At 43.2% G+C, this 12,236-nt stretch overlaps 1 protein-coding gene across 2 annotated transcripts in view; it reads left to right on the top strand.

Moving 5' to 3' along the window:
* LOC133579580 (uncharacterized) overlaps positions 1 to 8,591 on the top strand; it is a 107,444-nt gene extending 98,853 nt beyond the window's left edge. For both annotated transcript variants that reach the window (XM_061934062.2, XM_061934066.1), the window contains 4 exons: positions 400 to 481; positions 613 to 722; positions 803 to 989; positions 6,631 to 8,591. In XM_061934062.2, coding sequence (XP_061790046.1) covers positions 400 to 481; positions 613 to 722; positions 803 to 989; positions 6,631 to 6,635 — 384 coding nt within the window. In that variant the 3' untranslated portion in view covers positions 6,636 to 8,591. The remainder of the gene's footprint in view (positions 1 to 399; positions 482 to 612; positions 723 to 802; positions 990 to 6,630) is intronic.
* The last annotated feature ends 3,645 nt before the right edge of the window (positions 8,592 to 12,236 follow it).

Genomic DNA, 12,236 nt, shown 5'->3' with positions numbered 1-12,236 from the left:
TTTTGTGATTAATCACAAGAGTTAACTTATTTAAAAAAATAAATAAATGAAATTTAAAAAAAGGAATACCATTTTGACAGCCCTAATTAAAAAATTAAAAAAAGTTTTTTTTTTTTATGTTTTACAACTCTGGTACAGTAACATTTTATAGTAATTTAATCAGGAATATACTACAGTACACAAACTATTTCATGCTTTTCATAGCTTAACAGCAGATGACTCCAAAATTCCGGCCTTACGGAATAAGGTCATTGTGTTTCCCCATGCACTTGAAAACAGGTAATTGTGCACCATTTCCCCTCACCAGGTGCACCATCATGGATGATGATTATATTCTTCTCCTTGGCCAGACTGTGCACTGCAGTGAAACTTTTATTAATGACAGCGAATGCTCCTCAGGTGCAGATCCTGAACAAGAAGGTTGACCTGAGCAAAGTCACATCCAAATGTGGCTCCAAGGACAACATCAAGCACAAGCCAGGTTGTCTCCTGTGTGTGCGTGTGCGTGTGCGTGTGCGCGTGCATGCGTGCGTGCGTGTGTGTGTGTGTGCGCGCGCGTGCGCGTGTGTTCCTAACCAAACACATTTTTTTAATTATTATTTTTAACACCAGGGGGTGGCGATGTCAAGATCGAGTCTCATAAGATGAACATTAAGGCGAAGTCCAAGATCGGATCTCTGGACAACGTGGGACACAGCGACAGTCAGACCAACGGACACAAGGTAGCGTATAAATTACAGTATGTCTCATGACCACTAGGCGGCATGAGTCGCCTCTAATACACGTTTCTATTTGGCGACAGGAGGAGAAGGCAGAGGAAAAGGCGTCTTCGCACCCGACTAGCACGCCATGTGCAGGGCCGGAAGGCGTTGCCGTTACACCGCGAGGCATCGCCAAGGAAAACGGGATGAAAGAGCCCACGCCTACTCCTTTTGGGGGTGACGGATTGAGGGACCCACTCGGTATGGACAGGCGCATTGCTGAGAAAAGTGAGTGTACAACTTCTGACGTATATATTTGGTCGGACGTATATATTATACCGGTCGGACGTGCCCTAAACACCTCCCTAGAGAGGCGTTCGTGTGGCATCCTGACCAGATGCCCGAACCACCTCATCTGGCTCCTCTCGATGTGGAGGAGCAGCGGCTTTACTTTGAGCTCCCCCCGGATGACAGAGCTTCTCACCCTATCTCTAAGGGAGAGCCCCGCCACCCGGCGGAGGAAACTCATTTCGGCCGCTTGTACCCGTGATCTTGTCCTTTTGGTCATAACCCAAAGCTCATGACCATAGGAACATGTAGATCGACCGGTAAATTGAGAGCTTTGCCTTCCGGCTCAGCTCCTTCTTCACCACAACGGATCGATACAGCGTCCGCATTACTGAAGACGCCGCACCGATCCGCCTGTCGATCTCACGATCCACTCTTCCCTCACTCGTGAACAAGACTCCGAGGTACTTGAACTCCTCCACTTGGGGCAAGATCTCCTCCCCAACCCGGAGATGGCACTCCACCCTTTTCCGGGCGAGAACCATGGACTCGGACTTGGAGGTGCTGATTCTCATCCCAGTCGCTTCACACTCGGCTGCGAACCGATCCAGCGAGAGCTGAAGATCCTGGCCTGATGAAGCCATCAGGACCACATCATCTGCAAAAAGCAGAGACCTAATCCTGCAGCCACCAAACCAGATCCCCTCAACGCCTTGACTGCGCCTAGAAATTCTGTCCATAAAAGTTATGAACAGAATCGGTGACAAAGGGCAGCCTTGGCAGAGTCCAACCCTCACTGGAAACGTGTCCGACTTACTGCCGGCAATGCGGACCAAGCTCTGGCACTGAGCATACAGGGAGCGGACTGCCACAATCAGACAGTCCGATACCCCATACTCCCTGAGCACTCCCCACAGGACTTCCCGAGGGACACGGTCGAATGCCTTCTCCAAGTCCACAAAACACATGTAGACTGGTTGGGCAAACTACCATGCACCCTCAAGGACCCTGCCGAGAGTATAGAGCTGGTCCACAGTTCCACGACCAGGACGAAAACCACACTGTTCCTCCTGAATCCGAGGTTCGACTATCCGGCGTAGCCTCCTCTCCAGTACACCCAAATAGACCTTACCGGGAAGGCTGAGGAGTGTGATCCCACGATAGTTAGAACACACCCTCCGGTTCCCCTTCTTAAAGAGAGGAACCACCACCCCGGTCTGCCAATCCAGAGGTACCGCCCGCGATGTCCACGCGATGCTGCAGAGTCTTGTCAACCAAGACAGCCCCACAGCATCCAGAGCCTTAAGGAACTCCGGGCGGATCTCATCCACCCCCGGGGCCCTGCCACCGAGGAGCTTTTTAACTACCTCAGCAACCTCAGCCCCAGAAATAGGAGAGCCCACCACAGACTCCCCAGGTACTGCTTCCTCCAATCATTTCTACAACTCTTATTTTTTTGTGATAGAGTGATTGGAGCACATACTTGTTGGTCACAAAAAGCATTCATGAAGTTTGGTTCTTTTAGGAATTTATTATGGGTCTACTGAAAATGTGACCAAATCTGCTGGGTCAAAAATATACGTACAGCAACATACATGATCAATTTTGGTGATGTAGAAAAGTTACAATCAAATCAAATTAGCTTCATGGCATGGCCTCTTAAAGGGGAACATTATCACCAGACCTATGTAAGCGTCAATATATACCTTGATGTTGCAGAAAAAAGACCATATATTTTTTTAGCCGATTTCCGAACTCTAAATGGGTGAATTTTGGCGAATTAAACGCCTTTCTATTATTCGCTCTCGGAGCGATGACGTCACAACGTGACCTCACATCGGGAAGCAATCTGCCATTTTCTCACTTTCGTCGGTGTGTTGTCGTAGGGTGTAACAACACGAACAGCGACGGATTCAAGTTGCACCAGTGGCCCAAAGATGCAAAAGTGGCAAGAAATTGGACCAAATTTGTTCAAAATACGAGGGTGTGGGGAAAGCCGACGAAATGGTCAGTCGTTTGTTCCGCACACTTTACCGACGAAAGCTATGCTACGACAGAGATGGCAAGAATGTGTGGATATCCTGCGACACTCAAAGCAGATGCATTTCCAACGATAAAGTCAAAGAAATCTGCCGCCAGACTCCCATTGAATCTGCCGGAGTGTGTGAGCAATTCAGGGGCAAAGGACCTCGGTAGCACGGCAAGCAATGGCGGCAGTTTGTTCCCGCAGACAAGCGAGCTAAACCCCCTGGACGTCTTGGCTCACACCGTCCCTTATGCCACCGAAGATGATCAAGAGAAGAATATCGACCCTCGCTTCCCTGGCCTGCTGACATCAACTCCAAAACTGGACAGATCAGCTTTCAGGAAAAGAGAGCGGATGAGGGTATGTCTACAGAATATATTAATTGATGAAAACTTTATTCATTACTCGCGGTTTTACGTAAATTATTATACATAAACTGTGTTTACCAATAATTTAGCTTAAAAACATTTATTTTTTTCAATCATTCGAGTACATTCGGGTAGTCTTGTGTAATGCAGTATTTTGTGTCTATTTAGGTATGGTTAACCTGAGTGCTGAAATCGTGGAAAAATATATATTCTTAGCGCGCCTTAAATGGGCTGTCTGCACTCTCAAAGTGCATGTTGTTGCCAAATGTATTTCAAATGCTGTAAACCTAGTTCATAGTTGTTAGTAATTATCTTATCGGACAGTGTTAAGCCGCTGAAATCCGAGTCTGAATCCGAGCTAATGTCGCTATACCTTGCTGTTATTTCCGCCATGTTTGTTTCTATTGGCATCACTGTGTGACGTCACAGGAAAATGGACGGGTGTATATAACGATGGTTAAAATCAGGCACTTTGAAGCTTTTTTTAGGGATATTGCGTGATGGGTAAAATTTTGAAAAAAACTTCGAAAAATAAAATAAGCCACTGGGAACTGATTTTTACTGGTTTTAACCCTTCTGAAATTGTGATAATGTTCCCCTTTAACTTCATGTGAGTGATTATGATTGGCAACACCTGTTGACTTCTCTAAGCCCGTTTAAATAGGGCTCATGTAATGCAGTCATTAGAATCGCTTACAGACGCGACAATGGTAAAGTCAAAGAAACTCAGCACAGATTTGAAAAAAATGTATCATTGACTTGAACAAGTCAGGAAAGTCACTTGGAGCCATTTCAAAGCAGCTTAAGGTCCCAAAAGCAACTGTGCAGACAATTTTTCGTAAGTATAAAGGGCATGGCACAGTTTTGTCACTGCCACGACCAGGAAGTAAAAGCAAGCTATCAACAGCTGCTGAGAGAAAATTTGTCAGGATGATCAAGAGTCAACCGAGAACCACCAAAAAGCAGGTCTGCAATCAATTGGAAGCTGCTGGAACACAAGTGTCAGTGTCCACAGTCAAGCGTGTTTTGCATCGCCATGGACTGAGAGGCTACCATGCAAGAAGGAAGCCTTTTCTCCAGAAGCGACACCTTAAGGCTCGTCTAAAGTTTGCTGCTGATCACATGGACAAAGATAAGACCTTCTGCAGGAAAGTTCTGTGGTCAGATGAAACAAAAATTTAGCTGTTTGGCCACAATACCCAGCGATATGTTTGCAGGAGAAAAAGTGAGGCCTTTAATCCCAGGAACACCATGCCTACCGTCAAGCATGGTGGTGGTAGTATTATGCTCTGGGCCTGTTTTGCTGCCAATGGGACTAGTATATGGGACAATGAAAAAGGAGGATTACCTCCAAATTCTACAGGGTCTTGGGTGCAGTTGGGTGTTCCAACAGGACAATGACCCCAAACACAGGTCAAAAGTGGTAAAGGAATGGCTAAATCAGGCTAAAATTAAGGTTTTAGAATGGCCTTCCCAAAGTCCTGACTTAAACCGCATTGACAATAATTTCGGCACAACTAGTGTGTGTGTGACAATCATTGGTACAGAACATGTGGACAATGCTGAAGAAACAAGTCCATGTCAGAAAACCATCAAATTTAGCTGAACTGCACCAATTTTGTCAAAAGGAGTGGTCAAAAATTCAACCAGAAGCTTGTGGATGGCTACCAAAAGCGCCTTATTTCAGTGAAACTTGCCAAGTAACATGTAACCAATATGTGTGTGTGTGTATATACTTTTGACCCAGCAGATTTGGTCACATTTTCATAATATATTCATAAAAGAACCAAACTTCATGAATGTTTTTGTGACAAAACAAGTATGTGCTCTAACCACTCTATTGCAAAAAAATAAGAGTTATAGAAATTATTGGAAACTCAAGACAGCCATGACATTAAGTGTATGTAAACTTTTGACCACGACTGTATACCCCTTTGACATCGAGCTGGTAATGATAATGATAAAAAGCAGGTTATATTGACTTACATCCAAAATCTATGACACTCGCAAAAGGTAAAAATGGTATACTGTACTAGGAAATAGTGGCTACACAGCAGCTAAACACAAAAGTTAGACACATTTATTAAGTGTAAAACAGGGCATTTGTCAACATAAACAAGTATCAAATGATTATAGTTGCATATTACGTACACATGCAAAGTCTCCAAGGCGGAAGCGTATTGGAAAGTATCCAGTAACAAACGTGTCCGCATATTTCAACTTCCCACGGAATGCCTTTTACTTAATGAATTAATGTGACCATTCGGTGTCGCTGAATTACAAATTATAACACAAAAAGCAAAAAATCTGTCATAAGGTTAGTGTTTACATACCTACCATTGTTCTTTGAGTAATTTCACACGATCAAACATTTTCTAATTTTCCACACTACAAAATAATACAATTATGTACATACATTTATGCCATAAGGTTAGTGTTTTCTATACCTACCATTGTTCTATGTTTGACTAATTTTAAGGTTTACATTCCTTAATTGTTTCCAAACTGTGTCTGTAACACGGCAGTAAAACGGATGATCAAACAAAACAAAAGTCATCGTCATGGACCCACTAGCTGCGCAAGCTAGTTCTCCAATCAGCTAAACAGACTCAATAACTCCACAGTGACGTTTTGGTGAATTTACGAAACTGAAACAATACAAAAAGAATGCCATTGTAAGTTAGTAATACTAACACAGACAGTCGTAATTGTGTTAGCAGATTAGCTAATGCTAACGACGCCAGCTTCATTACATTACAATAGCATGTACAAATATGCATGAAAACACTACTACAGACATCACACATGGGACGGTTTAGTAAGTAAGAATTGTTTTAATTATATTGTAAAACTTACAAATGTTTGGAGTGAGGAATTAATATTTCACACGAGTATAAACGCTATGGACGATTAAGAGATGAAATGCCACTTTACTTTTGGTTTGAAAGCACTAAATGTAAGGACACTGCAGCACCTGCAGTGAGTGAACTCATCCAAAAGATGGCACCATAGCACAAACAATAACACACCTTTTCTGTGTGTATGCTTATTTTTTTAAAGTATTTGTATCATGGCCGTCAGCGGGGAAAAAATCATGAATTAGCCACACTGTTTTAAAAGCCGCAGGGTTCAAAGTGTAGGAAAAAAGAAGCGGCTTATATTTTGGAAATTTCGGTACACGCATATATCAAGTAAATATGTCTGAAGTGGTGGTATACTATATGTTGTCTTACTTTTCTTTCCACAGATTGAATCTCAGCGAGCCAGAGCTTTGGCGGGGTACGCCTGGCGCTCTCGCCGACTGACCAACCAACCCCCCAGGTCACTTCCCTTTGGCCCCGCCCTCCATCTCACCTCCAGCTGCACCAAACAGAACGTTGCCACCCTTAGTGTCTCTCCGGGGTCCGCCGGCCGCCAGCACACCGACCCAAACCCTGGATGCCCCTGGGTTGACCTTTGGCCCTCCCCACTTAGAGAAGAGCACTCGCTGTTTTGTCTGTGAAACTTCTGTCACCTGGCGTTCCTCAGTAGCGCTGGCTTCGAGGACGTCAATCCCCCCGACTCCAAATCCCACGGCCCGTCTGCGATAAACGCTTTATATATGCTGAGCTAAACAATGTTTTCTTCACATATAACCTTACTCAATAATCCACTATCCCTAGAACCGGGACCACTTTGTCCTAAGTTCCATTCTTTTCCGTGTCCTTCACCTTTCTAGACCGCTGAGGTTTCCATGCAAGCCAGATGCAGAGCACATCATTTCCACTGCTTTAAATGGACACATACCCTTTTTAGCCAACACCTAAAGCTCTCTGCATTGTAGCTAACACTGGATTTGCATCGTCGCGAATAGGGATGGGTACCGAACCCAACGGTGCCATGTTACAGTACCTGGGTTGCATTCAATGTCACGGCCAGTTGCCGACTCTCGCACAACGCCAACAAAGATATTGACGCAAAAAAAAACGCTCCAACGTACGTAAAGTATGGCTCTCCTTAGCTTAATGCTACTATACATTGGCTTTGCTATTGACATGCTACTGATTAGCATTAGCCATTGTACATGGCGATATCAACACCTCCAAATTTGGTAATGAAAATGTTAAGGGAATATTTTCCCTCCTTTAAGCAAAATAGAACGCCTTAGAAGTTACTAGCTTTGGCCTTGGTTTTGCTCGAAGAAGATGAAGACAACAATCTCACCCCGTTTCTTGTCTATTCGCACACACTCGTATCATTCCCTCCAGTTGTAATGCTGTTAGGGGGCACCAGGTGTGGAGAGTTATTTTGCGGTGGAGATGTACCAAGAAGGCTTTGGTATTTAGACAGCTCTTCTCAGCACTGGTATTGCTATGGTTTAGGACTCTTCTAAATAAAAACTACAACTAAGATGCATATTACAACCATACAGCTGGTACGTAATAAGTACAATACTTACAGTGTTAACACTTTTTGGGCGCAACAGACAGCAAAGGCTGAACTGACTGAACACACCATGAACTATACAATACTGCAATCTAATGTCTTAGACTTACAAGTAAGACTCAGAAATGTTATATTAAAACAAGATATAATAACTGGACAGCAGTTATAGATAGCAAATGTTTGAATGTTGCAAAAAAATAGATTTTATTATCAAACAATTTAAAAAAGTACTGAAAATTGGTACCGTTAAGTACTGGTATCGATTCACAGGTACCATATTTTGGTATGATATCAGTTCAAATGTGAACGGTACCCATCCCTGGTCACTAATGAGTCTCTTGTGTTTGCATGTCCCAGGTGGCATTGGTATCACTATACCAGGGGTCGGCAACCTTTACCACTCAAAGAGCCATTTTGACCAGTTTCACAAATTCAAGAAAACAATGGGAGCCACAAAAATCTTTTGATATTTAAAATTAAATAACACTGCATACAAAGTTTTTTTCTTGCTTTGTGCTATGTATAAACCAAGGGTCTCAGACACGCGGACCCCACCTTAATATGAAAATTGAATGTTAGTGCGGCCCGCGTGTTTTATATGAATGGCGCATGACAGCGTCATACTTGTCAACCCTCCCGATTTTTCCGACAGACTGCAAGTTCCAGGGCAATTATTCTCTCGAACGTGCCGTAATGGTACTGCATAAAGCACCCACTATAACCAGCGTACTGGCCGAGCCACACGATGTAAGGGGCTTTTACTTGCTCACTTAAGTAACAGCAAGGCATACTTGGTCAACAACCACACAGGTTACACTGACGGTGGCGGTATAAAAAACTTTAACACTCTTACTAATAATGCGCCACACTGTGAACCCACACCAAACAAGAATGACAAACACATTTCGGGAGAACATCTGCACCGTAACACAACATAAACACAAATACAGGGCTGCCCTGACTCTTCCGGGCTACATTATACACCCACGCTACCAAACCCCGCCCACCTCAACCGACGCACGGAGGGGAGGGGGTTGATGTGTGGGGGAGCAGGGTTGGGGTTTGGTGGTAGCAGGGGTGTATAATGTAGCCCGGAAGAGTCAGGGCTGCATGGGATTCTGGGTATTTGTTCTGTTGTGTTTATGTTGTGTTAAGGTGCAGATGTTCTCCCGAAATGTGTTTGTCAGTCTTGTTTGGTTTTGGTTCACAGTGTGGCGCATTATTAGTAAGAGTGTTAAAGTTGTTTTATATGGCCACCGTCAGTGTAACCTGTGTGGCTGTTGAACAAGTATGCCTTGCTGTCACTTGTGTGTAAGCAGAAAATGCACACAACAACAGGCTGGGCTGGCATGCTGTTTGAACAGATTGTAGAGGGCACTAAATGCTGTACCATCATGGCACGCCCTTATTAATATTGTTAGGGTGAAAATCAGAAAATATTAATCCTGGGAATTTCCGGCGAGAGGCACTGATATCCGGAAGTCTCCCGGGAGGGTCGGCAAGTATGCAGCTGAGCCGCATCAGAGTGGTCAAAGAGCTGCATGCGGCTCCGGAGCCACGGGTTGCCGACCCCTGCACTATACGGAAAGCTCGTAAAAAGGCTTGGCTTAGCGGTGAAGTGTCATAGATTAAGGTGATACCGTGAAAAAGCAATAGGTCATTTTTAGAATTCCTTTCATAACACTTGTATTGAACCAGGTATCCACAGTTTTATCTCCTCCAGTAACTGACTTAAAGGTTCAGATGTGACCCTGGCCCTAATTTAGCTGCATTTAACTTGTGTCTCACCTCGGTATCAAAGCGATCGTCACCGCGCACCACACGAAACGAGACCATCAGTAACCAGTAGTCTGTGTTTTTAGACAAGCCTTAACCGTAAACCGCTTTGCGTTTGATCAGCATGTCAGCACTGCTGTCGCCTATGCTTGCGTTCTACCGACGATAGTGCAACACTCGGACTCTCTGGTCACATGGTTTTAGCACAAGCCCTGTGGATGTCTCCAAAAGGCAGCAATGTTTAGCGCTCATAAGTCGTGTTCATGGCATAGTTCATAGACTCGCTGTCTCGTCTGAAATGTTTCGTTTCAGTCTCTCAAGCGAGCGACCCTTGTTGTTGTCTGTGTGTGAAATAGTGACACACTTCTCTTCTAACGTGTCTTATGAAATGCTCTCCGTGGAATGTGTTATTGCGAGTACACACAAACAGATCCCTCCAAAGCAGGCAGAGTCCAAACAAATCAGGGCCCATATTCCTAAAGATTCGGAGAATCGTCTCAGAGAGCTCCGGACCTATACTACGAATTCCTAGCGAGGAGTCTTAGCTTAGGAGTGATTACAGAACATTCTCAGAGAACCCCCTAGCAAGGAATGGACAAAAACTTAGTGAGGAGGTGCGGTTGACCCCGTTGGTAGGTATGAGTCATTATTTCAAAAGCTGTGATTGGTTGATCCTAAAAGCTAGATAGTGGTGATAATGGGCAAAGGATAGACCCTCAAATCGATAAACTTAATCATATACATGTTTTGTGGACTATAGAGCCGCACCCACTAAATTTTAGATGAAAGAAAATGTTTATATATTAGCAGCACCGGACTGTAAATTGCAGATACATACCGATACGAAATATTTTGTAAATGTTTATTTACATACCTTAAATGTTTCCAAACGGTGTCTGATCAAACAAAACAGAAGTCAAGCTAGCTCTCTAATCAGCTAAACAGACTCAATAACTCCACGGTGACGTTTTGGTTTTACTGATAAATTTGTGAAACTGAAACAATACAAAAAGAATGCCATTGTAAGTTAATAATACTAATACAGACACTCGTAAATGAGTTAGCATATTAGCTAATGCTATCACCGCAAGCATCATTATATTATGATAGCATGTAAAAATGTGCATGAAAACGCTCCCACAGACATCACACATGGGACGGTTTAGTAAGTAAGAATTGTTTTAGTTATATTGTAAAACTTACAAATGTTGCTTGTACTGATGAATGAAGAAGCCTTTCGATGGACAGTTTTACTTACGGTTTAAGGCATTAAAACAGGAAGTACATTTTCAACCCGCAATGCCTGTAGTGAGCGAACCAATCCAAAAGATGGCGCCATAGCACAAACAATAACACACTTTCAGTCCTCTGCTTGGGTTTAATAAAAACTATTGATCGCAAAACATTATGGCCATTAGCGAAACAAATGTAAATGGGTTATACTTGTATAGCGCTTTTCTACCTTCAAGGTACTCAAAGCGCTTTGACACTATTTCCACATTTACCCATTCACACACACTTTCACACACTAATGGCGGGAGCTGCCATGCAAGGCCCTAACCACGATCCATCAGGAGCAAGGGTGAAGTGTCTTGCTCAAGGACACAACAGACATGACGAGGTTGGTAGAAGGTGGGGATTGAACCAGGAACCCTCAGGTTGCTGGCACAGCCACTCTATCAACCGCGCCACTCCGCCCCCCCCAAACAACCCATAAATTAACTGCATCATTTTATAAGCCGCTGGGTTCAAAGTGTAGGAAAAAAGTAGCGGCTCAAAGTCCAAAATTTGCGATATGTTAACAATTAACACATAACTTTAGCAATTATACACTATCACACTTGTAAATAACACTCATTTACAAAAGGAAGTAAAACAGACTCAATAACTTCACAGTGACGTTTTGCTGAATTTACTGAGGAATTTGTGAAAGTGAAACAATATAAAAAGAATGCCATTGTAAGTTATTAATACTAACACAGACACTTGTAAACGTGTTAGCATATTAGTTAATGCTACTACCGCAAGCGCCATTACATTACGATAGCACGTACAAATGTGCATGAAAACACTCCTACAGACATCACACACAGGACGGTTTAGTAAGTAAGAATTGCTTTAGTTATATTGTAAAACTTACAAACGTTGCTTGGAGTGATGCATGAAGTATCCATACGAGTAGAAACGCTGGAAGCGGCATAGCACAAACAATAAAACACCTTCTAGCTGTATTTTGTTTTTTTAAACTATTTTTATTATGGCTGTTATCGGGAAAATTCCACAAATTAGACGCACTGTTTTATAAGCCGCAGGGTTCAACATGTAAGAAATAAGTAGCGTATTACAGTCCGAGAAGCAGTGTTGCTTGGCTTTCATTTCAGGCTATAAGGTAACTCCTAAGTCGCTTAAAAGTCATCTTCCCTGCTCTTAACAGATTCTTTAGGAATAGCTTTTATCTGTTTTGAGTTCCGGACCCAGGTGGAGAACCAATGTGTACTAAGATCTACTCCTCACTTCTCGGGGAAATTCTAAGAGAACATCATAATTCTAAGAATCTTTAAGAATACGGCCCCTGGTCCTTACAAAAACAGGTTAAGAGGGTATATTTGGTATTTAATTCAAGGTGTCATTTAATATTAGTGCAATAATGTT

Source organism: Nerophis lumbriciformis, linkage group LG03 (genome assembly GCF_033978685.3).
Source record: "Nerophis lumbriciformis linkage group LG03, RoL_Nlum_v2.1, whole genome shotgun sequence".
NCBI classification, from domain to species: Eukaryota; Metazoa; Chordata; class Actinopteri; order Syngnathiformes; family Syngnathidae; genus Nerophis; species Nerophis lumbriciformis.
This window is presented reverse-complemented; position numbering and strand designations above follow the sequence as displayed.